The sequence below is a fragment of the Copadichromis virginalis genome, linkage group LG11 (genome assembly GCF_057382275.1).
Source record: "Copadichromis virginalis isolate Kocher_CV1m ecotype Utaka linkage group LG11, C_Virginalis_male_GT1.1, whole genome shotgun sequence".
NCBI classification, from domain to species: Eukaryota; Metazoa; Chordata; class Actinopteri; order Cichliformes; family Cichlidae; genus Copadichromis; species Copadichromis virginalis.
The window spans coordinates 13,184,133-13,211,238 of record NC_140628.1 but is presented as its reverse complement, the minus strand read 5'-3'; the positions used below and the strand labels follow the sequence as shown (position 1 = coordinate 13,211,238).

At 38.5% G+C, this 27,106-nt stretch overlaps 1 protein-coding gene across 2 annotated transcripts in view; it reads right to left on the bottom strand.

The window, feature by feature from the left end:
- Positions 1–152: 152 nt before the first annotated feature.
- The window catches only part of adcy2a (adenylate cyclase 2a), a 54,958-nt gene continuing 28,004 nt past the window's right edge, over positions 153–27,106 (bottom strand). The window contains exons 4-25 of one of the 2 annotated variants that reach the window (XM_085473196.1): positions 20,900–21,049; positions 17,861–18,009; positions 17,577–17,688; positions 16,802–16,929; positions 16,283–16,441; positions 15,973–16,105; positions 15,701–15,877; positions 15,567–15,610; positions 15,291–15,371; positions 14,964–15,033; positions 14,734–14,831; positions 14,488–14,572; positions 11,896–12,033; positions 10,747–10,866; positions 10,455–10,639; positions 8,680–8,764; positions 5,212–5,370; positions 4,188–4,334; positions 3,907–4,017; positions 3,691–3,805; positions 2,487–2,611; positions 153–1,376 (exon numbers count right to left, since the gene is read on the bottom strand). In XM_085473196.1, the coding sequence (XP_085329322.1) occupies positions 1,224–1,376; positions 2,487–2,611; positions 3,691–3,805; positions 3,907–4,017; positions 4,188–4,334; positions 5,212–5,370; positions 8,680–8,764; positions 10,455–10,639; positions 10,747–10,866; positions 11,896–12,033; positions 14,488–14,572; positions 14,734–14,831; positions 14,964–15,033; positions 15,291–15,371; positions 15,567–15,610; positions 15,701–15,877; positions 15,973–16,105; positions 16,283–16,441; positions 16,802–16,929; positions 17,577–17,688; positions 17,861–18,009; positions 20,900–21,049 (2,724 nt within the window). In that variant the 3' untranslated portion in view covers positions 153–1,223. Of the gene's footprint in view, positions 1,377–2,486; positions 2,612–3,690; positions 3,829–3,906; positions 4,018–4,187; positions 4,335–5,211; positions 5,371–8,679; positions 8,765–10,454; positions 10,640–10,746; positions 10,867–11,895; positions 12,034–14,487; positions 14,573–14,733; positions 14,832–14,963; positions 15,034–15,290; positions 15,372–15,566; positions 15,611–15,700; positions 15,878–15,972; positions 16,106–16,282; positions 16,442–16,801; positions 16,930–17,576; positions 17,689–17,860; positions 18,010–20,899; positions 21,050–27,106 lie in introns of those variants that run through there. The other variant, XM_085473198.1, reaches the window with a different exon arrangement.

Genomic DNA, 27,106 nt, shown 5'->3' with positions numbered 1-27,106 from the left:
CACTGACAAATCTGATCAATGTCATAATCACGTCAGTCAATGCAGCCAAGGAGAAACTGGAAAGACTGTTTTGGAAAACACCGCCCTGCATGAATATCAGAATATATTCATAGATTCTACTTTTCATTTGTTTTTCCTATTATAGTCCTAGACTGTTTGTAAAATACATCTAAGACTTGGTGCTTCTAACAAGGTCGATGGACTTATGTACACATGGTACACCTTGTTTTCTGGCTGGTTTTTTTCTTCTTCTTAACAAGACACATTTTACCTTTGCAACAGTGGCTGTGACATTTTCACTTGTATTGGTTTGACCTTTGCTTTCATTTTAATATCAGATTTTTCATTTCTGGCCTTTTGTGTTACCCTAGGACTTTGCTTGAGTTCGGGAAGCAGGTAAAAGTTAGTGGTTAATTCATACCCTCTGTTATCTTTGGGGCGCCAAAGTCTTTATAAGACTCTGCTGAAAATTGTTGCCATGCAGTTATTCTTCTGCATTCATATGGTGCTGAAATAACACAAACAACGAGTTCCCAAACGGAGAACGCACATAAATCCCCTTCAAGTGAGAACAGCAGCTCAACAAATCCAGCCAAAACTGTGACGTAGTTGTTGGCGTCTGTACACAAAAAAAATGGTAGAACAATGAAAATGTTTGGTGCCAAGAGTTGGTAAATGGTGCAATTAAAGCAGATAAAAGTACAAAGACAAGAAACTGTCTTCCTAACTCTGGAAATGCTGCCATGTTAGGGGCATGCAGAGTCAAAAGTTATTTGGCATCCAAACTGTATCCTGTAGGGTGAGATAGGTTTTGATGCACCTTGCTGATAAGGGGTTTCTATGATAAAGCAACTACCACAAGCCTGCCAGAACTGAGGCAGAATATTAATTCAGCCCATTGGAGATTTTCACTCTCATTGAACTTGTACATTATTACATCAGACTGACTTGTGCAACTGTGTTTTTTCCAGCTCCCACATTCACATTACAGTATATTTTTAGGTGTTACTGCCTATCTCCTGTACATGCTACACTTACAGTTACATAAGTGACAAAATGTATACTACAGCTGTGGCATAGGTAATTTGTAACGCAACAGTAAATCCGATTTTACCTCCTTGTAGATCAGGTCCCTTTATGCCCCACACTTTATAAAAGCAGCACTGAGAAATTCAAACCTCTTCAATCTGAAACAAAAGTCTTCGTGCCTGTGTAAATCAGGCTCAGGGCATTACGTTCCCCTGTGACAGGGACCGAGTCATCTCCGTGTGCACAAAGAAGGTCCTAAGCTCTCCTTTGCCCTTGACATTGATGATGCCTCTACAAGAGCACATGTACCCCAAGGTTAGAAGGATGTCACTCGTCTCCTCCGTCACCTGCAGGGAGAACCAGATGGGTGATGACCATTTTGCTCATCTTACATGACTGAATTAAATTCCTACAGGCAAAAATACTCAGCTGTCCACGGGAAAATTCTGCTGACCATTAACTCATCAGTAAACGGTTCTTCTTCGATGCAGTGCTTCATTAAAATCCACTGACAGCAGGATTGCGGTTGGATACCTCTTGTTTAAAGTCTAACATTTACGTTCATTTTTAGCCCTAACAGCAAAATGTGTGAGTCAAGCAGAGTTGCCAACACTGGTGCATATTTGGATTCGGTCGTTAATAGATGAATTAAACAAAAACATAAAAATTCAATGTGTAAGTTAAAGCGAGAGAGTACTCCCAAAGCACAAAGATGAAATACTGTGTGAACAACAAGCAAACAACATTGAAAGCCTGGGAATTTTACCATGAGTAAAAGTGACATTCTGGTAGGCAATATCAATGCTACTTTAAAAGAAATTGTCTTATTTCTGCCTTCTATCTGTCTTAAAATATCAACCGGAAATCATGGAATGCAATTGCGAGCCCTGTAGTTGTGCCGCACTGCACAGCAGATGGCTCTATCAAATGTGTACAGGCCGCGAAATGTAATACAGCCCTCTGAAGACTGAATGATTGCCACAGCCACATGCCATGCAGCAGCTGAAAAACCATTCTGTCTTATCAGTGCTCAGACATGACATAAGATAGGATTTGACGATGCCATGTGATGTCAAGAAGATGAGATGTCCTTGCTGTAATAAATGGCACATAAGAAAGAAGAGTTTTATCTTTTTAAGCATCCGTATTGCCATTTAAATGTCTGCAGTATGAAGGAGGAGGTCTGCTGGTCCTTTGAAAGAAACTATCAGAATAAAATACCAGCTGATGTTTGACAGCTGTCTTAACATTTAGTATTGCAGTGAATAGGCAGGGTAAGTGGGGGTTTTTTTAATTTTATTTATGTCTTTAATTTAGTGTGTGAATGTGTGTGTGAATGGGTGGATGACTGAATGTAGTGTAAAGCGCTTTGGGGTCCTATGGACTAGAAAAGTGCTATACAAATGCAGGCCATTTACCATTTACCATTAAACTCAAACGTTCCCCAAATCATTTACCTGTATTTTCCCCAGGACTCCGGTGCTGTCCATTCTGCTGGCTACATTCACAGTGTTTCCCCAGATATCATACTGGGGTTTCTGGGCCCCAATGACTCCAGCTATCACTGGACCATGGTTAATACCTGACAAAGGAAACATTTTAGTAAACCTTTCAGACAGTGTCCCTATTGCTGCCATTCATTTGGAATTACCTTATTATTTTATAGTTACAAATATAAACTGCTTTTTTAGATTTCCTACTTGTTGAAAATGTATCAAAATCAAATGTTGATGCCACTGATTAACTATTGAGTGCTGCTCAAAGCCGACTTGAGCAGGAACCCTACTGCTTTGAGAACGAACAAAGCTTTTCACAAGATTTCATCAGAACATGAAACAGAGGGCGAGCTAAATGCAGCTCAACTCTTAATCCCCAGCAGTCTGGAGGCTGTTCGCAGCACTGAGATGACACTGGGCCTCTCTTTGACTGAGCTTCTGACTCAGTCTCCAGATTGTTGGAAATTGCAATCTGCTCAAGTGTGCAGGAGGCGCATACAGTCTCACAGCTACTGGTTCGGTCCAGTCCCAGTGGGTGAGGGTGTGTACGGCTCTCTCATGGAGCATTTTCAGCCCCATCTGGAAGCAGCAGGGATGTACAGTCACTCACGCACACTGCTGAGTTAATGGTGCATCCCATGCTGAGATCTTAAGACACAGGTTGAAGGTATCGAACTCTGACTCTTATTGCACAGAGGGAGCTGGAGTATGCCTTCCTGCTGTTCTACCTCTTATTTTAGTCTTACTGCATAAATAAGCGTTAGTCTTGTTTTTTTCAGACATCTGTGCACTCTACATCTTACAGGAACTCTACACAAACAAGGGATGCATAGAGGCTCCATGACAGTGCAATTTTGGATGTATTGCAGTCAAGCTGATTCCTGCTTTTCATACAAAACTCTAGAAGTGGGATTCCAGAAAATATCATAACGAGAAGGCGGCAACAAGGAATGAAACTCCCACTGCAGTGATAGTATCTTGTTACATCATGTCATTTACCTGAAACGAGCTGTGGAATTTAATTAATCAGTTTAAACCACTCATTTTCAATTCTCATGTGAGGTCAGTACACTTAAATATGTGAACGATTACAGTGTAGTCCTGTATATATAAAATATTATATACATTACTTTGTATTTAATTTCAGCTTCTCTGCATAACTCACCAACTCTGAGTTTGAAGTCATTGAACGAGTGTTTGTTGATAAGATCCAGTTTTCCCATCAAGGCAAATGCAAACTCTACCATGGTCCCTATGTGCATATACTGCCTGTCATGTTCCTGGGAAACATAAAAAAGCACAACTAGAAACACATTAGGTTCTTGCATAATGTGCATACGGCAGTCACACAAAAATGATGATGTCTTTGTAATGGGCCTACCTGTGATGTGTATTCAGGCCCTGGCGATGTGTTCAGCCCAGTAGCAGCCATATAAGTGCTGCCAATGGTCTTGATCTTTTCCACACCGCTGAACTTCGGTTTGGAAAGCAACTACACATGGAAATACAAACACAGCTCAACTGAATAAAACCCAAATTTATAGCAGCACAGACAATAAAACCTAATTGTATGAATCTGTAAAAAGCAATGCTCTTCACTGAGTCAAGCAGTGCAATGGTATCACGGTTTCTGTCTGTTTTTGTGGTGATCTGGGTATTTACCTCATCAAAGTCAGCAATGATTTCGTTGAGGAGCCTGAGGCACTCTAATCCTTCTTTGTTGACGTCAGACTCAGTGTAGAACTCTTTAAAGTCTGGGATAGAGGCAAACATGACACACACCAGGTCGTAGGACTGGTGGTACAGATCCTGCATGACAAAGAGAAGCAGAAGACAGAGTGGAGTCGTTAGCTTGTGCAGGTGCAAAACAATGCTGTAAAATTTGTTATGAAACTGATAAATTACAGATGAAGAGATTTTGAAAGACAAATATGGGATCTGCACCGCATATTGGGGGGTTTCTGTGTTTTATTCAGACCTAAAAAAAACTTCACAAGTAAAAATCAATCACTGGGCAGCACATGAAACATAATTGACAAATTAAAGGAGGCAAATCACCCAAACCACCATCCAAAAAAACAACAAACAGTTGCTTTAAATCTCATTAGAGCATCTTGTTCTTGGACCCTGTTCAAGAACAGAAATGAAGTCAACTGCTGACTCGTCACTCAGGATTTCTGCAGCAGATGCTGCTCTCCTGTTTAATCTTACATGACCTCCAGGATGCCACATTCTCTGAACTCCCTCAGATCTAAAACTTCAGGGGATGTAACAGGATTTACAGCGATGAATGAGTCATGCGAGGCATCATACTGTCACACTACAAAACAAGTGTCAGGTTCATTTAAAGTTTGCACTTTCAAAATAAAAATCTGAGCTTTAGCCCTTATTATTTTAATAAACAACCAATGAATATTTCAGTTTAAATTAATCACACATTTTAAAACAGTGTATTCAATATTTTGCATTTGACAATTGTGTCTTGATATCCTGAATTAAACATCCTTCTTTTCTGATGCATCAGCGAATGAACGCAAAAGAACTTTGCACATAAACAAGCACTTTGAAGTCCTCTGTGTAATTCTACATTCATTAGTCCTGTAGCTATTGTGAAAATAAAATCTGGATAATGTTACATTTACATTAGTTATTATTATAAAAAACACCACAGATTATAAATTCCTACCTCATTCTTCCAGTTACGGGCCAGGAAGTGCTCTGCGACATGCGCGGGCAGGACATTCTCCAGCAAAACGCGGTTGAGGTTCTCCATGGTTTCAATCTCCTCACACTCCTTCTTGAACTTGTTCTTCCAGAGAAAGTCTAACCTACAGTAATATTCATTCTGTTACAAGAGGACACAGAGGTAAAGAGACTGAAGGTATAGCTGTACAGCTTTCTTCCAAGAAGTCACAGAGAAAAACAGAAACAGCCACAAAAATGGACACCAACAAGCCTTAGGACATGAAATGTACAAAAATGCAAGAATTTAGGCACATTTACAAAAACCTCATACAGTATGACTTTTGGTCAAGGCAGACAAGACTGACCCAGTGATTTTTGCAGCTTTGCTTAAATGATGTAGTTACTTCACCAGTGTAATAACAAGGCCTTCTTCAGAGCCCAAGATCAGGAAGGACAAGTGGAATAAAATGTTCCAGGATCAGGTAGAATTAAAGGCTCTGATGGGATTGATTATTTTTTTTCCTTTTCTTCAGCACTCACACCTCAGGTAGTCTGTGATGGCAACTCTAGTCAATCCTGTTTAATTGTCATATGCAGTGAACTGATCTGGTAAATAAAAATGACCAACCAAGGAAAAACGTGCTCGCAGGACGGGACAATTATGATCAAGCACTGCAGATGACCGGATTGGACAGCACAGATATTAATCAGAATCAGAATCCTTTATTGATCCCTGGGGGAAATTATTTTTTGTTACAGTGCTCCATTATAAACCAACATTAAGACAAGACAGACAATATGCTAACTAAGAATAGTACAATATATACATATATATACATACATACATACATACATAAGTCACTTATAAATAAATATTTGGAAAAGAAACATGTGTAGTTGTAGCAGCAAACAGTGTGTTACCACATGTTACCACATGTTACAGCCAGCAACAAAAATAGAGGCAGTAATTTAAAAACTGTGTGTACACAAATCAGAAGCGCATGTAACACTTTAGATATTAATAAATAGAATTTATTATTTATGGTGCAGATATAATTACACCTTATGGTAGAGACAACTACTTCAGTAATTTGTATTCTTCAAATACATTTAACTCTCTCTGAAAAGCGCATTTAGCTAAAGGGACGACCATGTGGAAACTGATGCAGTACTACAGAATCCCGCAGAAGCTCATCAACATCATCCAACAGCTTTATGAAGACTCGTCCTGCCGGATCATCCACAATGGAAAAATGACCAACCCCTGCGCAGTGAAAACTGGACTGAGGCAAGGCTGCATGCTGTCACCAACAATCTTCCTGATCGTCATGGGCTGGATCATGAGAAGAACCACAGAGAGCAGCAACACCGGCATCCAGTGGACCCTCACCAAACAGCTGGAGGACCTGGATTTTGCAGACGATATCAGCCTTCTGTCCCATAAGCAGCAACATGCACAGTCCAAGCTTACACGGCTCGCTGAGGAGGCAGAAAAGACCGGCCTGAAGATCAATGTCAGAAAAACGGAGGTGATGCGGTTGAACAACCGACAAGAACATCCACTGCAGCTACAGGGACAAGACTTGGTGGAAACCAACCGCTTTGTCTACCTAGAAAGCATAGTCAACAGTGATGGCGGCACAGATGAAGACGTTAGGAGCCGGATCAACAAAGCAAGGCTTGCATTCAACACCCTGCGACCCATCTGGAACTCCAAAGCCTTATCTCAGCGCAGCAAGATCTGCATCTTCAACAGAAACGTGAAAGCAGTCCTCCTGTATGGGTCCGAGACGTGGCGAGTGACCAACACCACTACCAGCAAGATACAGATTTTCATCAACAAGTGCTTGCAACACATCGTCAACATCAGATGGCCTGAGAAGATCTCAAACACAGACCTGTGGAAGGGAACCAGCCAGAACCCAGTTGATCAAGACATCAAGAAGAGAAAATGGGGCTGGATAGGCCACATACTTCGAAAACCACTAGACAACGTCACAAGGCAAGCACTGGACTGGAACCTTCAAGGGAAAAGGAGAGTGGGGAGACCCAAACAGACATGGAGAAGATCTGTCGAGAGCGAAGTGAAGGGCGCCGGAAAGACGTGGACCCAGCTGAAGAGAACGGTCCAGAACAGAGTCCGTTGGCGTGGTGTTGTTGCGGCCACCAACAGGAGTCTACAGGAAAATTGATTAAGTGTCAGTATCCAGTTCTGTCGTAGCTTTTCAGGACATCCACAGCATCCACAGTGAAAACCATTTCCAGCAGCCTTGCTGACAGTACACAGTAGAGCCCAGGTGATCAGCTCCATCCCATTTAAAAATGAAACAGCAATATTCCTTTGACCATGCCTACTCTCCCTGAGTGACAAAATCCTGAATGTGACACTATTCTAACCTATGCAAAGTAATATACTTTATTTATGATATACTGTGTACATGTATAACAAAAAAAAGAATCTGCATTTCTTACGCAAAATACTGGTGAAAAAACACTCTTTAGACGCTTTTAGCATCAAGGTCTCGGTGGTCAATAGGAAGTAATGATGTAGCTGTTTATTTGTTCATCTTAAACATAACCTGCTCCATTGCACTTTAAGTGTATAGGTTACCTCCCTAAGCAAAAAATCCTTCGTCATATAGTACAGGCCTCGGGCTGTACAAATACGATGCTCCAATTCTAGTACGAACAATTCAGCAGAACCCCCAAACAAGTCAGAAGAACATGTTACTCTCCAGCCTCTGGTTTCTCTCTCACTACTAAATCTCAAATTACATCTGAGTAACAGCAGACTTGCTGATGTAAATCGCTGCCCCTGAGTGACTGAGGGAGGTTACACAAATTGGTCTAAAGATGCCTCTCTTTCAGTGTGTCACAGCAGCCAAAAAGCTTAACCATTTCTACCAAGTTCACTGATTGATTTTCACTTAGAAGATAAATGAGAGCCACTGTTTTTTCCTCACAAAGCTCTGAGATAATAAAGAGATACAGAGAGAGAGGCAGAACCAGCAGCATCAGAGCTACAAATTTGTCTGCATTTATAATCATCCAAAGCATCGCCGTTGTGACATATAAGAAATGAGTCACGTAAAACATTAGTGGCATTAAAATGTGTTAATCTATGAGAGACCATTAAGGGTCAAAGAATCTAAAGGAAGGTAGGTAAAAGATAAGGCTAAAGCTTAGCAATGCTCTCAACATGCTTCAAAAGACTAAGCTAGCAGCTGGTAAGAACACATCACATGGGAAAATTTCTAAATCAGAGGATTTTTTTTGGTTTTTTACATTTTGCAAATACAGTAAAAATAACTTTCCATCAACATCCAAAACCCGCAGCTAAAAAGAATGGAAAAAGTCCAATGATGGTGTAATAATGGCACACAGACGAAAACTACTTTTCTTTTAGCGATAAACTGTGCAGCAGGAGACCGATGACAACGCCATTCAGACTATTACAGCTTAGACTTACCTGCCTGGCAAGCACAAGCAGAGTGATGAAGAAGATAAAGAGGGATATAGAGCCCATAGTCTTCAGGTCTTTGAGAACTCCTGGTCTGGGCAGGAAAAAAATAGACAAATGTTTTTGTAAGATAAGAAAAAGATAAAGACAGAAATAAAATGCGACTGAACAACAACAACAAAAAAAAGATAGAACAGCAAAAGAGGGCTAGAAAACTAAAAGTTATAGATGAGAAAGGGGATTTTTGACTGCAGTCAGTAGAGATGTCTAGCAGAGCGTTTTATTCCAACCTGTCACTTAATTAAGACTGTCGCTTCTGCTTTGCTGTGACAAGAGCTTGTTTACTGGATGCGTTTCGGAGGGGGGTTAGCCCTCCTGCAAGGGTGTATCGACTAGAGACATTTCTCAAGAAGGAAAAAAAAAAGCAAGTGTTCATGATCCTCAGAGATACAGCTCTGCACAAACTCTTGAATATAAAACTTCAGTCTTCCACTATCATAAAAAGCAAGGTTTTATCAACATAGACTCCCACACAGTCCAAGCCCAAAGCATATTGGATGAAAGCTGATGCTAAAAACATTTAAACTGTCAAAAGACCTGCATTCTAATATAAGGAAGCACATTTTACATTTTTACTCTTAATCTTATCTCCAGTAAAAACTGGAGATGAAAAGTAGACGCACTGCAGCTGTGATTCTTCTTCTTCTTTTAATTAAAGAAATAACAGCTGTTAAGATTTTTCCAACTAGAAAAATTATCAAAACTTTTCAGATTTATCAGTTTTACAGTCCGGGACAGTAACGCCCATAACCAGACAGAAAAGTGCCGTCCTTGGTGGGAAATCAGACAATTTAGACATCTGCTGACATTTATTTGCTCACAAAGAAGAAGCTAATGATGCTTTAGACGTCAAAAAAAATTTGTTAGAAATTACATTCAAAAACCTGTCTTCCAGCTCAGACGAAATCCATATTTTCTAGTGAAATTACAATTGATGTCATAATCTGTAAGGGTTAATTCAGTTATGCTCATCTATGGGGGAAGATTTGTCTCTTCATGTCCCAACATCTCTATAGTCTCTCTTAGCAGCTCAGCTCAGCTGTGACTTGGGGGACAGAGCAAAAACTTCCTTTGCATGAGTTAAATAATAACAGCCATTTAATACTATGATGGCAAGTCTGAGTTCATCAAATACTGGGTGACATCCTGAAAGATGGGAGCGCCTCTGATGCCTTGTGATGTCTCAAATTAACATGAGTAGACATAGAAACAAGCAGAAACATTTTGGTGCCATTTATTTTACAAGAAGTAACAGTAACTCATAAAACATATTTCTCATACTACATCATGTTTAATTGATTCTTATATACTATCTATATATAGACACTCGTTCTTATAAAGTTTGGCACTTCCTATCATAGCATGATTAGCTTTTTCCTTTTCTTTCTGCATGGGTGGGTGCATCATGGCACATAGGGAAACTATTCAATGAAGCTTGGTCTCTGACTTTTTAAATATAGATTTTAACTCTAAAGCAGTTGTCTACTTCCCTAGTGAATAAGTGGTGCATTAACATTTTACTGCTATAAAATCTTAAGCTAACCCATTCACCTCCTCTTTTATCGTAGCATGCCTTATAGCTGCAAAAAAATATAATTTACCATTTCTCAGTTTGCTCAGAACTTCCTCCTCGGGCTACCATCACAGTCTCCTAACCCTCTTTGACTGTTTTCATCCATCTCATGCTCCCCCCGAAGTGTTCCTGTTTTTCACTTTAAGCCTACCTGTCAAGGCTTTCGGTCTCGTACAGAAATCTGCTGTATTCGTCCAGCAGGGAGGCATGTGTTTGTAGGATAATGACATTGTAGACCACAACTGCTGTCAACATGATAATCATCTTCAGCTCGTAGTTTATCCTCAGGAACACTGAGCAGGAGATCAGGCCCAGGATGCAACTGTAAATTAAATACTATACAGAAGGAGGAGGAGGAGTAACTGAAAATTTGTAGAAAAACAAAAACCTAAAGTAACAAATTTCTGAATAAAGTATGATGATGATGACGATGTTTGTCTTACAGGAAGGTAGAAATTGTTTTTCCCAGAGAGGGTGATTAGTTCCTCTTTATTGTAAAACAGTGTTTCATTGGATGAATTGTAATTAGGAACTGGAGGCAGCACGCTGTCTTCCAAAAAGAACTAGAAGAAAAACACAAAGTCAACAGAAATTCAGGACCACAGAAAACAATCCAGGGAATTGTCATGCAAATTATAAATACGCTTTCTCTGCCTGCCTCTTTGCGACAAGATGAAGTAGTCTGCATTAGACTTGCAGGAGGAAAATAGAATCTTGTTAGATAAGAGGCCAATAGTGACAAGCATTCAACAACGTCGTTTAAAGTGAACCTGCAGGATAAAATGAGGATTGGCTGCCCCGCTGAGCAAAGCCAGGTTAATTTGGTTCATACGCCCTGAGCGACTGACCCAAGTCAGACGCAAAATACGATTATAATCTCTGGAATCGATTTGTGTGAAGGTCTAAACCAGGGTCCTGACATTGTGCTTTATCACGCAGCTTCCTTTCAAGCCTCAGGCTTCCATCCCACCTTTGTCTGAGGCTTTATGTTTTGATGGGCTTCCTTGTCTACAAAAATAAACCTCAATCAGATAAATCGGAAAATAAATATAGAAAATCAAAGCAACGATGTAAATGTTAAATACAGCATTCAGTCATCACTGCACGCAAATTGTCTTGGCACTTTTATGAAATGCTGGGTAAACAATCTTCTGGTCTTAGGAGCCAATTGATAGACTCACTGCAAAGAAACAATGCAAGATATTTGCTCTGTAGTTAAATATTTTTCAGGCTTAATTTACAAGCAAGAAAAAAAAGAAAAAAGGAAGAGGGGAGGGGAAGGGCATATTAATGAATGCTACATAATATTTTCCACAGGCTCTAAACATGATGACTGACTTGCTTCTTGCTGCAGTAAATGAAGATATCATTTTTATATTATTCATTTGTATTCTGCAAGGTTGTTAAGAATATAATTTTAAAGAAGCCCATTTATTTTTGTGAGATAACATGCCGCATTATACTTTCTAATTATGCTGCAGTTACAAATAGGAGATGTGTTATCAGAAGGACTGCTATATATATTCCTCGTAAAGCCTGAAAGGTGTGGTCCCACTCCCTCAGTGTAGTACCTGCACATAGAAAAAGCTTACCATGTTGAAGACTGCCATTATAAGTATTAGAGCTGTGGTTGTCATGGTGAGAGTGATGCGGGGCCATGGTTTGTTGGCAATAATAACTGATGACCTCAGCAACCACATCCAAGAAGTGGAGGTGCTTTTACTGCAGTGCTGCAGGAACACGTAGACACACAACACACAAATGCAATAAGGTATGAAAGAGCTGGGATATAATGTCACAAATATGTCACATGCAAAGGAAGCCACAACGATGGACAAGCTAGTTACAATAATCTCAACAACCAAGTGCTAAAGAGCAAATTCATTGCTTTTGTTGACTAAAGATAACTAGTGTGACACAAACTAAACTAAACATAAGTTCAGACGCAGAAGCAACACTTTCTGATTAACCTGTATTTCCTCAGCAGGGCAAAGGAAAAATTCCGAGAGCCATATAATGATGGAGAGGGTTCCACTTAAGTTCATAGCAATTAATTCCAACATTTTAATTTCAACACAAATGAAATAACAGAGCTGCAAAATTACAACTTTAAGTGACTTTATCATGAACAACACTGTTTAGAAATGATCAACAATAATCATTTTTATTAGAAACTATAATTAACTAATGACAAAATGGGATATTAACTAGATTCAAACCCTGGTTCAAAAAGGAAATTAATATTATTTAGAGTCACTTTAGAGCAACAGAGACTGTGCAATCATGCACCTCATGTCTAACCCCGGCAGCACAACATAGCCACTTTATACTTAATGTTTACTGTTTATTATCAAAGATTTATTGAAATCTTCCTGTGCCAGGTCAGTTACAGACAGTTTGTTCCATTGTGAAGCAATGAGAGCGAGAACCCAAATCGTTTACTTGATTATCTCAGAGCAAATATCGGAGCATCACTAGGGCTGAGTGGATGTCACATTTAAATAGCTCAGAGATGTAAATTGCAATATACTAAGGATGGCAGACTATTTTATACCACAGGGAAAATTGGAAATGTAGAGTTAGTGAGGCAATCATTTTGGTCTGAAATCAAGATATTTGTGGACCATTTTGTTAGAACAGTTATTTGGATGCCTAGAACCTAAATGTAAATGATGAATGAAGTGAAATGAAAGCATTTCAAGTTGATCAATGTAAGAGACGTGAGTGCTTACATAAGATTCAATTAGTCACTTTTAAATAACTTTGCTACTTAAGATAAAAGACTCTGCGGCAAAGATTTCTTAAAGCAAAGAGGTCTCCCTTTTTTGTATTTCTGTTTTTATATATATATATTTAATTTTCTAAATAAACAGAAGCTATTTTCAGCGACTAAAAAAGGCTAAGTCTAAATAGGTAAAAAAACAAAAACTGACTGGTCAAAGATGTTCAGTGCTTCCAATCCAGGAAAGAAATTATAAATAAGTATTATTTAAATGTGGAATTGTATCATATTTAGTTTATCTAACTCACATGAGGTATTTGACATGTGGTCTGACAAAAGGAATCATAAAATTTACCGTAGGCTGATTCTGTGTTATTACACAGTAGCCCTGCAAGCATCTTCCTGAGATACTGCAAATTTCCCAATACGCAGACATTTTCATGACACAACATGAAACAGAGCACGAACCAGCAATGCCAAACAATTCCGATATAAAGGCAACAGGTTGTTTATAAAGTGTTTTTCTAGTTTTGTCTTTAAAGAGTTCAGCGACATCCACGGGGAGCCGAGGTCAGAACCAGCAGCTGATGCACACTTACTAAGAATTAAAGCCATCAAAGAATGAGTGAGGTTGCATGGACCCGTGGCCTATAAAATTTTATAGTACCTTCAGTTTTTTATGTCATTTCATTACATGTCATATTAAAATGCCTGTGAAAACACAAGTATTAATGTAAATGAAACAGACCAGCGTAATACTGACTTTAATAAATATCCGCAGCCTCACACAGAAGACAAAATAAGGATCTCCTGATGAATACAGTAATGCTTTGTTTTGGGGGCGGGGGGGTCTACACATTATACAGGTCAGCTGTACAGTTTTTATACAGTGGAAAAGTTTGTGATAATCTAGCCCTTCACTCCACCGAAACGGTAGATTTATCCTGAGAACAGCTGCCTTATATTTTCATGTTGTTTTCAAGACAGGAACAAATGTATTAAACATGCACTTACATTACTTTACTTTTGTTAGTGATTTCTAGAACTTTCACACTCCCACCGGTGTATTTTCTGTGATTGCAAAGTGCAAATTTTCTGTAATGATTTCCTGAAACAAATCATTCCACTAGAAACAGGATGATGACAATGTGTGGCGTAAAATTTGATGATTGCATCTGTGCATGTAAATGGCACCTGGGAAATAATACAGAATAACCGGTGTGCTCTGGACCATTGCCCCAAAGCTACACCAAAGTGGCACTTGTGTTGACTTAAGGGTCACTTAATGGGCTGTTAAGCTGACCAGAGAGGCGCTTGGATCACTCGTGTGCCTTTGGAATGACATTAGGATAAACATTAAGAACACAAGGGCTACATTAAACAGCAGGCCTATCCGCTGATGTGAAAAGACCAAGTACAAAGATGCCTGGAGGAATTGACTTTGCATAAAGACACTACTCACCAGGAGGTGTCCAATGAAACATATAAAGAGGATAAGGGAAAGGATGAGAAAAGCCATTCCAAAGGATATTCCCAAGACTGTTGTCCTGCAAAAAAAGTTGAATGTTTAAACTCTGAAACGAAGTTTAATCTGTTCCACCAAACAAAGTTGTCCCCAAAATGACCACACAAACCCGCCATACTGAAACCATCTCATTGATTTAAAATGTTTTCAGTTCTAATATAAAGAAATATAAAATGCACATACTTAGGCAAGACCAGAATCTGCACAATGAAAATGCAGAAAAAGATCAAACAGGCGCAGGTGACATAGTATTTAAAGGCCGGCAAGTTTGTTGCTCTGTACTGAAAAGATTAAGAAAAAAAATGGTTAGGCATTATAAAAAAGACGTTTAAATCCTACTCCAAGAAATTTCTCAACTTAGACATGACAAATTTATGTAACTTACAAGATTTACAGCTTCTAAAGCCTCTTACCTCTTTCTCTAAGGATTTGTTGTGAAAGAACAGCGATATTCTTTGAATGTCCTCAGACTTCAGCCACTGTCTGGAAGCATAAACGCAGTGTTATAGAGTGGATTTAAAAGAAAAGAACATTAAGTAAATGAAAACTAAATTAAGATTAAAGTAGTAAGAATATAGGCATGAATAAATTAACATATTGTGTTTTAACACAGCCATGTTCATTGAGTTGTACTATTAGAAAACACGACCTTATCTGCAGTAGGATAATCTACAATATGCTAGTCTGTTCTTAGAGTATATTAATACGAGTAATACATGTTTATATGTATGTAATAATACTTTTGTGACGTTATCCCATCAAAAGTCCTGATCATCCTCTCGTTGAGCTCCTCCTCAAACCGTTTTTTCTGAGACTTGGTCCTTTAATGGATAACAAAATGTAAGAGACAAGATATCTGTTATTTTCACATAGCATTAGTGACTCACACTTTAAAGCTTAAAGCAAAAAAAAAAAATGTTATCAAAACATTTTCTTGGCTGTCCTTATAATATAAAAAGAGATGAGGATAATCCTGTCAAACGAAATCGTGCGGAGCTATAATATGAGTAATTTGCCTTTCTGATCTTCTCTGGAAGTGATACTGCCCCATCTTCACGTCCTAAACACAGTGCAAGAGAAGAGAGACAAGTTAGCAGCTACAGATTAACTGACAAACAAGAAAAAACATGTCCAGAAAGAAATTACACACAGCAGTATTGATCTTCCCATTCTCATTAGTCATGCTGTCTCTGTGGTGCAGGTTGGCAAAGGGCTTCGCTGCTCCCCATGACTCCAGATAGCGGGTCATCCTGACAGAGGCTCTCATCTTGGCTCCATCTAGAGTGTTTCTGGGTCGGTAATGATGCTGTGGGCTCCGCCGCTCGACCTGGACAAACATGTTTCGTGTTTGAATTCTCATGCTGATGCGTTTTCTTCTGTGTCCAATATTCTCGTTTACTGGATCTGACATGTGTGTGATACCTTTGGGTTAATGACCAGATATGTGATGACTCCATGTTCCTTCAGGTAAGGATCTCTTTCTTGTCCATCCCCATCTTCCACCTTATAGGCACCATTTAGGTGTTCCAGTGTCACTGAAGTGATGTGGACTCGCCTTAAAGGGAACATTTGATAAAAGAATGGTTTCCTGTGTATATTAACAATATATCTGGACATTTAGCAAACAACAAGCCAGACAACACTGGTCCAGGCAAAATATGAATTAGCGACATAATTTCCTGTTTTGAAATTCAAATGCCTTACAGTATGTTTTTATACGCTTCTCACTTACCCTGGTACACCACCTGCCTCCATGTGATTGGCCAGTGTGACATCATGTGACCAGACATCATACTGCCATTTTTGAAGTCCAATGACACCACACAAGACATTCCCAGAATGCACACCAACACGCATGTTGATATCAACCCCTGTGGCGTCCCGTACTTTCCTGTCATACATCAAAAAGTTGTGTTTTGTTAATGTGGAGCAGGAAAAAAACAATGCATGCCATCTAGCCTGTCAGAAAACAAGCCTAACTCTGTGACATACAATATATGCTGCTTAAAAAAAACTAAAACTAAACAGTGAAAAGTACTTAAAAAAAGCGGAAAACAGCAACAACAATTAGTCCTTTGTTTTCATTGCAGGTCTGCTAATCAGTATGTTAATACTTATTTCTGTTTTCCAGTAACCACACTAACAATCTGAAGATCGTCACAACATGTTTTTGACATCAGTGATTCATTCACCAGGCTGAACTCTAGTAAATGAAATTGGAAAAACAATTTTACTCCATGGCAGCACTTACTTAATGGCCTCACACATGTCTAGACCCATTTTTACACAGTTTTTGGCGTGGTTCGGCAGTGACTCTGGCAGGCCGGACACACAGTAGTAACAGTCACCAAGGATTTTGATCCGCATACATTCATTTTCCTGCATATAGAAGGGTGAAATATAGTCTCTGCTACAAAAGGTCAGGTAAATATCAAAATGTTCATTTACAACCCTGCTTCCAAAAGCTAGAACACGGTGTGAATTATAAATAAAAACAATCTTTTTACTTTTTGAAATCAGTTTGTTTGATAAATATCAGTGACAGAAACTTATGTATACAGTGAAAGTGAAAACTACTGAGATCTATCTTCTATCTAGGACACTTTCAGCACAAACTGTATGGTGTCTAACCATCAAATAACTGAGTACAAGGTGTTTGCAGGAATTTTAAAAAACATTAGAGCAAACTAAATGTAAACATTTTGCATGACATTGCATTAAAAGCTGGTTATAATCAGTGTTACGCCTCATTGAATGCTGCAGGGATAATTTTAGCATGCAATATTTTCATTCAAAGACATTTGTTTGACTGGCATGGATGATTCAAGGGTGCAGGGACATACATGAAATTTTAAGAATTTCTAACATGTGAATAAGAATTTGTGAATTCCACACTTCACAAATTTCCTAGCGAGTAAAATACTTTCCAGTAAAGCAGTTTGAGAGGTAAGCTCTGTTAATCTAAAGAAGATCAGCATGTGTTAGGACAGTAATTCATTACAAGAGCAGAGCAGGCAAAAGTTTACCTTAGCTATTTGGTCAAATTTGCCAAACAGTTCATTCAGCATGTGCACAAGTTCTCCAGGTGAGCAGTCACTGGCCAGTCGTGTGAATCCTACTATATCAGCATAAAGTATGCTAGATATATAAAAAACAGTAATGGATACACTTTAATGATTTTATGGATTTTACAGTTTAGAAAACATCTGATTTGAAAATATGCATTAGTATGTACCTACTCTGTATGTAAATTTGACCTAAATACAGAACCACTTGGCTACAATACATTTGATTTAAAAAAGATACATGCCTGACATTAGTGTGCCTCTGGACATAGAGGTTGTGAAAATTGTTTGTGTTTTCAATCTGGCCAAAATTTGGACCCTTTAATCTCTGGATGATCTCGGCTTTCATTACACGGGCAATGTGAGCTGGCAGCAGAGACAGTAGGAGACGCTCCTAATGGCAGAAAACAAAGGAAAAAAAGAAGTAGCAGTAATGCAGGGACAGTCAGAAACATCAAGAAAAAAAAAGCTGATCATTATGTAATTAACTTTTTTATTTATTTTTACCATGAAGCACTTAAATGTATGTGACAAAGTGACGAGGAAATTAAATAGTTAAATTCAGGTCATGTACAGTAGTTGGTTAAATCACAAAGCAAATATGACATATGCACAAACATAACCTATTTCTGTTAACTGTGGAGTCTATTGCCTCAGGGCCACATTGATTCATTGCCCCACACCTGTAACTAAGAATAAGCAGATAGCAGATGGTCACATGAAATATACATGCATTTTAGGTTTAGAAAATGAACAGCAAAGTCAGTTAAACTTCAGCAATATCACTCACTCCAGTTAGCAAACATATGCCACTGTGAATCACTTTCACCTGCAACAAAAAGACAACTCCCAGAAAGGGAATGCTTTAGCAGGTAGTGACTGCAAGATGCTGGTGCTCTCTCCTTCTCCTTCCTTGCTGATTTTTTGCTAGTTTTGCTTTTTTTGGTCGCGTCCTTTTCACTACTGGGAGTATGACACAATATCTGCAGCCCTCTCAGGTTGTATAGGTAGGCCAGCTTCTACAACGTGGCGCATCCATACAATCGTTAAAAGACGGTAAGGTCTGTTATGTCTCCCAGCAAAGTTTCAAAAGTATGGCTGAGAAACCAGGAGACGGGTAATGATTGACCAGTATCTGCTCCTTTGTGAAAGGAGAAACAGGAGGAACACTGACAGAGCCCCCATGATGACCTTTAGTGAACCTTTCATGTATGTTTTTGCCCAAAGACTACATGAAGGTGGGATGAGGTCCTTCAGTGGAATCTGTGCTCACAGACCAGAGCATTCACAATGGTTGATGCTTCCTAGCTGGACACATTGATATTCCTTAAGTTTAACTCACTTTGTGTTAACTATACTTAATTTCTATGAGGTGTATAAACTAAATGAAATTTCATGTATAGGTTCAAAGTTAAACTAGAGTGCATGCATTAGGTTGCTGGCACAGAAAATGAATTGATTGCAAGTATTCATTACTTTCTTGCAAGCCCTTACAATTTAAATTCAGCATTTATTCACTTCTTTCTCCTTTATTTTCTCAGGTGTCTCAGACTACTGAGTGTAACCTACAGTACCTAGCAAGCAATTCACCTTTAGGGTGAAGAGAAGCTGGGTGGAAATGCTTAATTAATCCAATATCAGCCCAAACGTGACAACCAATGATCATCATCTTTTTTTCACGCTCAGAGGATTTTATGTGGAAGAGAGGGAAATTTTTCTTGTGAATACCGCCAGTGATTTTGGTGTATGATGAATTCCCATAGTCCACTTGGACCACTCATAGTGAAAATGTATGCACTCACTGTACTGCAAAGCACTTTGGATAAAAGCATGCAGTGCAGCAAACAGCATATATTATGAGTGCAATGAGCGCCCAGGAGGAATGTGTCTCTGCACAGTTACTACCATCTGTCACAGGCAGCAGCAGCACTCCAGGGCTACTGCGAAATGCTCCACCCTAGACATTTTCAGCTTTCCTCGTGGCACTTCTAACACCACAACCTGCATTTACCATATGAAAAACCAGCTCAACCCTAAGCCTGGGCTTTCACAACAGCAGCTGGATTCACATCATCTCACTAAATAACTCACCAAAAGCTGTAGTAAAAAGCTAGCCAGATCCCAGAGTCGCACATCAGAGTGCTTTAATCAACACTTTGCTAATACTATCTCACAGGATGCTGCACCACTTGAAAGTATTAATAACAAATTAGCATTATTATATTTCAACGCTTCCAACTTTGCAGGTAGATGCAGAGAAAGACAATGCAAGCCGGTACAATATCAATAATAGAAAACAACTAGCACGATCCAAAATGTGAGTGATGTGTGTTCACTTTAAAAGAAATCATAGAAAATATTACCATTAATCCTCAATGAGGATAATTGTCATAAAAAAACCAACTATAGCAATATAGGCTGAGATAATCACACACTGACATCATTAACAATTCCCACATTCTGCACAGTGTAGCCCTGACAAAGTTCTCTGTCGTTGTAAGATAGAGCAGTTCATCTAGTAGCTGGACGGTTGATGGTTCAATCCCTGGCTGTTCAGGTCTGCATGCCAAAGATACTCAAATACTAACAGAAAGCACTTAAGCATAATAAAACTGATTGTATGAACGGGTCAATGACGCGCTTTGAGTGCTCAGGTGGAATAGAAAAGTGCTATAAGAAGGAATCCATTTATCCAGAGCCGATTGATTTCAATAATTTGAGTGTTAATATGAAGAGTGACATTTTAAGCACAGGACACAAGTGCTACTTTCAGCTATTCCCATATTCACATGGTAGCTCTGCATGTTTTATATGGCAGATTTTTTTTACACCACATATCTTTCCTGACACAAACTCATTGGGATTTGTGTCTCCTCTTGGGATCAAATTGGGGATCTTTCACTTGTTAGGCAAATGTGTAAAACACTCAAATACTCTATGGAACTGCTAAGTATAGCATGTACGTATGACATAAAAATACATAGGAAACAAAAGAACAATAGAGGAAAGATGAGTTAAGTAGCAGTGGGATGTTTGACTCGAGTGCATGACATAAATATTCAGACTACATTATAAGATAAGTCATTCTAACAAGGCTCCAACATTTCCCCATGCCATTGTACTACACTATATTACTAAATTAGCAAATGATAATTAGAGGTAATGTTTAAAATCTGAAAGTCATTACTGTAACAATTATTGTAATGAACAGCAACATCATAAATATTTTATTGCCTGGTGTTCATTGTTTCAGTGTTTTAATTAAGTGTTATTAACCACGTTACCTGCTGTCTCTTCTCAAACTCCAGTTTAATTGGGGACTTGATGCAGTTGCAGGTGTCCTGGTAGGTCTGTTTGAGTGCCAGCTCCATCAGGTGCTTATGGTACGCTCCAGCCATGTTGCCACACATGAAAATGATAACATTGGCCAGAATCTGGGTAGGAACAGAGAACAATAACAATAAAAAGTGTTGTTAAGCTTTACTATATATATATATATATAAAATAGTGGTTACAATACAATATAAAGAATTTATCTCATATTTAGAATCAGTCCATTAAATAGTTCCTGTTATAGGAAGGCCTAGCAAAGAAAGTAAAAATCAACCTAAAGTAAATATTTTCCTCAATGGTTCCTGATCCTATGGTGAGATCTTGCAGTGACATCAATAGGCAGCACTACATTGTATTCAAGGGTAATGTGGCATATAAATACACATCTTTCATTTCCAGTTATTTAATGAAACATCCTGTGGCGGCTGATGACATTAAATAGAAAAATACAATACAATCAGATAATAATGGCATTGGATAAATTTGACACCGCTATACTGCCCCTGCTCGGTTGTTTATTTTCTCTCACTTCAGTTTTACAATGGCAACCCAGCCTCTGCCCTGTAAGAAACACAAATAAGGGCAACCTATGTGACTACATCCCGTCTATATAAATAGACTCTCCCCTGAGTTCAGGTTGATCGCACACAAAAAGCTCTAACTTAATTAGCATTGTTGCAGCAAACATCACATGCCACTACAAGCACTATTTGACAAATGGTGGGCTCAGCTGAGACAACTGCTCTAAAACATGGATTGTTTTGAGCACAATAAAGCTTAATTAGATTTGTTTATTCCAATAATGAGAAGCCAAAATCTTTACACCCATACATTTTACAACCCAATTTCCTTCGGGGTCAACCTTCAAGATCAATAAAGTTTTATTGAATTGAAAGTGTATTTAGTAAAATCCTTAATAAGATGGCCAATCAGTATTATTAGTACATATTATGTACTAATATGCATTTATGCCAGAAATGTCTTTAGTGTCCACTACTTTGCGCTAACCAAAGAATTCATCTTATTTTTAAATACACTGATACTAAAGTCATAGCAAAGAAGATCTTAACAGTCTCCCATTTGTATTTGTTCATCTTTATATCAGCTGCAGATTGACTGCTGGGATGTGGTATGGAGCAGCGGTCCCCAACCCCCGGAGTCGTTTGGTACCGGGCCGCGAGAGTTGAGGCTTGGGTGTGAAATTTATGGTTTTCATGGTTTTTATCGTTTTTTGTCGTTATTTTTGTTTATATCATTTTTATCTTTAACTCAGTTTCCCTGGGTCTTTTCCCATGTGTTATGAATAAATCTTCTTTTCTTTGGTACTGGTTTTATTTTTTTGTATTTATCCGCGATACCTTAAAGGCCGGTCCATGAAAATATTGTCGGATATAAACCGGTCTGTGCCGCAAAAAAGGTTGGGGACCGCTGGTATGGAGCACGTTCTGTTTATCAGTCCACAGTGCTGCTGTGACACAGACTACAATTTTGAATAAATGCATTGTCATTTCATCAAGTGCTACACATGAAAGTTCATAACTGACAGACTACCTCAAAACCAATTTAAGTCCTGGCTTTAAAGCGTTTTTAATGCCTAACATTTCAATATTTTGGATACATCTTTCTTTCTCACTCAACAATGTGAGTGCATTTTGTATTCAGCAGATAAATGACATAGTATGGCAAAGTTAAGCCAAACTTGTGGAGAAAACTTTCACCTTTTTGACTGTGACAAATTGTCTCAAGTCAGAATTGACATTTACTACGCTGCTACTTTTAATGATTCAAAAGACTGGAAATGATGTCTTAATTTTTCATACATATAAACACCACAAAACAAAACAAAATCTTAAAAGAAAGTCTTTTATAGAGCATGTCCTACTTCAGAGTCACACAATACAAACCATGACACACAGGGATAGATGCTCTCCACTATAAGCATGGAGTGCAAATTGCAGTCTGTCCTCAGAATTAAGACTTTATTTCTCTGCACATTTCAGGCAAAACGCAGGGCTGCACTAAACACGAAGCCCCATTACAGGAACAATTTGGATGTTTAAAGATTTGGATGTGTAAAGACCCTGGAGCTCTGGTAACCTCGAGTTTAATATTTCCCAGCTATACAGCAAATGGATAATTTAATGGTTCTTCCCCATTGCTTGAAAAGAAATCTCCCTCTCCTTCACACTCTTGCATGCCTTGTCTCATTCTCGCTATTTCTCTTTCACTTCTATTCTCCATCTTTGTGTCTTTTCTCTCCTGCATAATGTTGACCTTACTGTCACAGTGACCATTGTTCTCTCTTTTTGGACATAAATATGCCCAACAGACTTACATCACAGCACAAGTAGAAGCTGGTGACCTTTGCAAAAAGGACGTTTTATTTTAGTAATAATAGTCAGACAAGAAGAAAACAAAAATGTCTAAAAACCACAAAAACTAAAGCTCATGAATTTTATAGCTTGCAGACATCTGTACTTTGCTTCTAGTAAACAGCTGAAACTGAATTTAAAGTTATTTTCCAAACAAAAGCAAAAAAACCCTATGTACCCTTTTTACAATGCTAAATTATTCAGTATTTTATTTGACAGCTTAAAGGCAGACGAGGCAGCTGCACACACAAGTATAAAGCAATTGTAACCACCTGCAACAGATTCTTCCTACTTATCCATCACAAAAAGACTCCCCATCAACATTTTCTTAACCAGGGTCCAAGGCAAGCAATACCTATAAAACTAGTGAGAGCCAATAAAGAAATATTGCAGTGAATCATACTGAGGTGAAAATAGTATAAACTATGCAGATATTGTCTCCTTATTGAGAAAGCTGCTTCCTTAAATGTTTATGTGACTACACCAGAAATGTACCATATCTCTATATTTAACAAAAGCAAACATTGAGGCCAGTAGCCAAGTACATGAGGTGACCTGCTGTCTGGATTTACTTTCACATCTATTCAGTGTATTTCAAAAAGACATCCCTCTTCCTCTCTGCCAGGCCTTTTTTCTGCACATTAAAAAATACTGAAAGAACACAAAAAACCCCATTTTTTTTCTCTATATATCTTTCTTCGAAACGATATAGTATGGACAAGCTTGGCTTTGTTGATCATCATCCATTGTCAGTGGGAAAACTGACAAAACAGCCAGAATCTGGTACTGTAGAACAGTTTTATAGGGTAGATCACTGAATGACTGAAGAAAGCCACAAAAAGATGGACAGGGGCTTTTGTACGGTGGTTTATAGAAGCGCTTTAACCCATAGACTGTATATAATATTTTAACCCTTTCACGCATAGTGGTCACTACGGTGGACAGCTATTCAAAGGCTGTTTTCTTGTATTTGTGTCAGTGTTGACGTTATACTTGTACATAAACCTCTACACTTGTCACTGATGTGTCACTCCATACCCTGCCACCCACTGTGCGTTTAATGTTACTGCAGATGTGTGGTGTGTTTCATTGTAACTATTATTATTTAACCCTGTCATGCATGAATTATGACAACCTCAATCAGGATTTTTTCTTAAGTATTTTTGATGAATAAAAATACTTAAGAAAAAATCCTGATTGAGGTTGTCATAATTCATGCATGGAAGGGTTAAAATCCAAGTTTAAAATTCCCTTATCATACCAGCATATTTAACAAATAATCTATTCAGGCACATCTTTAGTGGCTGGTTAATATAAACTTTGCTGCACCAGAGCCTGAAAAAACCCCAGAAGTCACTTCAGAGAAATTTTCAGTATGCAAAACCTGCATCTGATGTTAAATGCAAATTACTTCCTATTGTGTGTAGCTGAGGTCGATATATTCAAATGGCGTGTACTCTTTGAAGACTAAAAAGAATATTTTCAGGCGCAATGTCAGTAAAGTCGAATTTCCTTTAACTATACTTGAAATCTAAATGCAAAGAAGACTGGGTGCATTTAATTTGCATTTGAGTTTATCCTTTTATGCAGGTATGTGATATTTTACCAATATGTACTCAACTGTAATAGGTGCTCAACAGATCACATTAAGTTAACATAAATATTACTCTATAACCCGACTCTCACACTGACTACTTACAACCCATCTCAAATATCCAACCCAACATCACAGCAAGCCTTGTAATACACACATCAGTCCACCGTTTCGACTTCACACTTTGCCTCTCCAAAACATGAAATAGCCACACATGCTGAAATTGCATTACTGCATGTAGAAATTTTATTACCAGCAATGGGAGATAATATATTAAAAGCCACAAAGTCAGTAGTGAGCAAAAAAGGTATGAAGTACCTTGGTGGCTAATATGTATTGTGTTAATAATGTCTGTTTAAACACTTTTCCATGATTATTTTCATGTTGAGTTGAAATAAAATATTTCCCTCTGCTGTTCCTGCAGATTATTGCAACTTACTGCAAATTCTGCATGGGTGTCTATTCTCGATTTGGAGAGGCAAAGCGCGAAATGGACACGGCTGACCGGCGTGTCTATTACACGTTTTTCCGTGAAACTGCATTGAAATATCAGCTGTGTATAAAGGCTGGTGGTCAAGTCAAGTCAAGTCAAGTCAAGTTTATTTATAGAGCACATTTAAAAACAACCAAGGCTGACCAAAGTGCTGTACAGTAAATACAGATAAAAATACAATAGAACACAATTTCGTAATAACACCTCGCTGATAAAAATAAAATAAAAATATATAATACAAATAAATTAAACCTTTCTAAAAGCCAATGAAAAGAGGTGAGTTTTAAGAGCGGTTTTAAAAGTTTCTAGGCTTTTGGAGAGTCTGACGTGAGGAGGTAAACTGTTCCACAGTCTGGGTGCAGCCACAGCAAACGCCCTCTCTCCCTTTGTCTTTAATTTATACCTGGGAACATCTAAAAGCATCAGGTCGGCTGACCTCAAAGATCTCCTGGGGCGATAAGTACTAAGGAGTTCTGACAGGTAAGAAGGTGCAGTGCCATTTAAAACCTTAAAAGCCAGCAATAAGATTTTAAAATCAATCCTAAAGGCAACTGGGTGGTGCGAGTCATTTGTACCTCAGTGGTACCCAATTACAGATAACAGCAGGGTTAGGTGAGTATCACATCTCAAGAGCTGTGACTCCTGCTGGGATTATCTAAAACCAGGAAACTTCACTTTCTGAATGTTATATTTCTGCCATGTTACTGACATGTGGATAGAGAAAGACATTAGTGTGCAGATGAATCTTGTTTTTATTGTACATCAGTGACAGATGTCCACCGGTCCTGTCTTCAGTAGACCCTCAATAGTAATGACCACAAGCACAAATGACAAACAGTAACTTAGAATTGAAAGGATATATCAAACTACAGTAAGGTCCACAAGCATTTTAGCTCTGTACACTGTTAAAATTTACCTAAAATGAGTCATGGTGGTAGGCAATATCCAAATACCAAAAAACAAACAAACAAAATAACTGCCAGTGACAAAGGCACAAAAACAGGAAAAAAGATCTGTGAGCACCTCATGGGAACAGGCAATCTACTCTTTTCCAGCTGAGGAACCAAGACCTTCATCCCAGCTGCTTCACACTATAATCCATCCCACTGTGAACTGGAAGTTGTGTTTGGATAAAATCAACAGAACAACATCATCTGCAAAAAAGCGAACATGATTCCAAGTCCACCAAACAAGACACTCCTTAGACCAGGGGTCTCAAACTCCAGTCCTCGAGGGCCACTGTCCTGAAACTTTTCCATGTGTCCCTGTTTCAACACACCTGAATAAGATTAGTAGAGAACTTGACTGCATGCTGAAGTGGCAACCCCTAACCCCACTCAAGTAAATTTAAGTAAATCTAAGTGTTTGGAAAAATTTACTTCTAAAAGTACTTTTACTGCAACATGTTCATTCACTCATGAGCTGCTGTAACATGAATCAAATGGCATGCAGTCAAGTTCTATAGAGTACTGATAATGACCTACTAATTGTATTCAGGTGGTTGCAACAGGGACACAGGACACCAGCCCTCTAAGACTGGAGTTTGAGATCCCAGCCTTAGACCCTTGTAGCTCCTCCCCACTTTTCTGTCTACTCCGTAGTGCCCTGTAAATAATTAGCTGAAAATAAATTTTTAAAAAAAGTCTTGCTGAAGGAACTCAAATATGCAGAAGAAGTCGGAAATACTGCAGGTAATAAG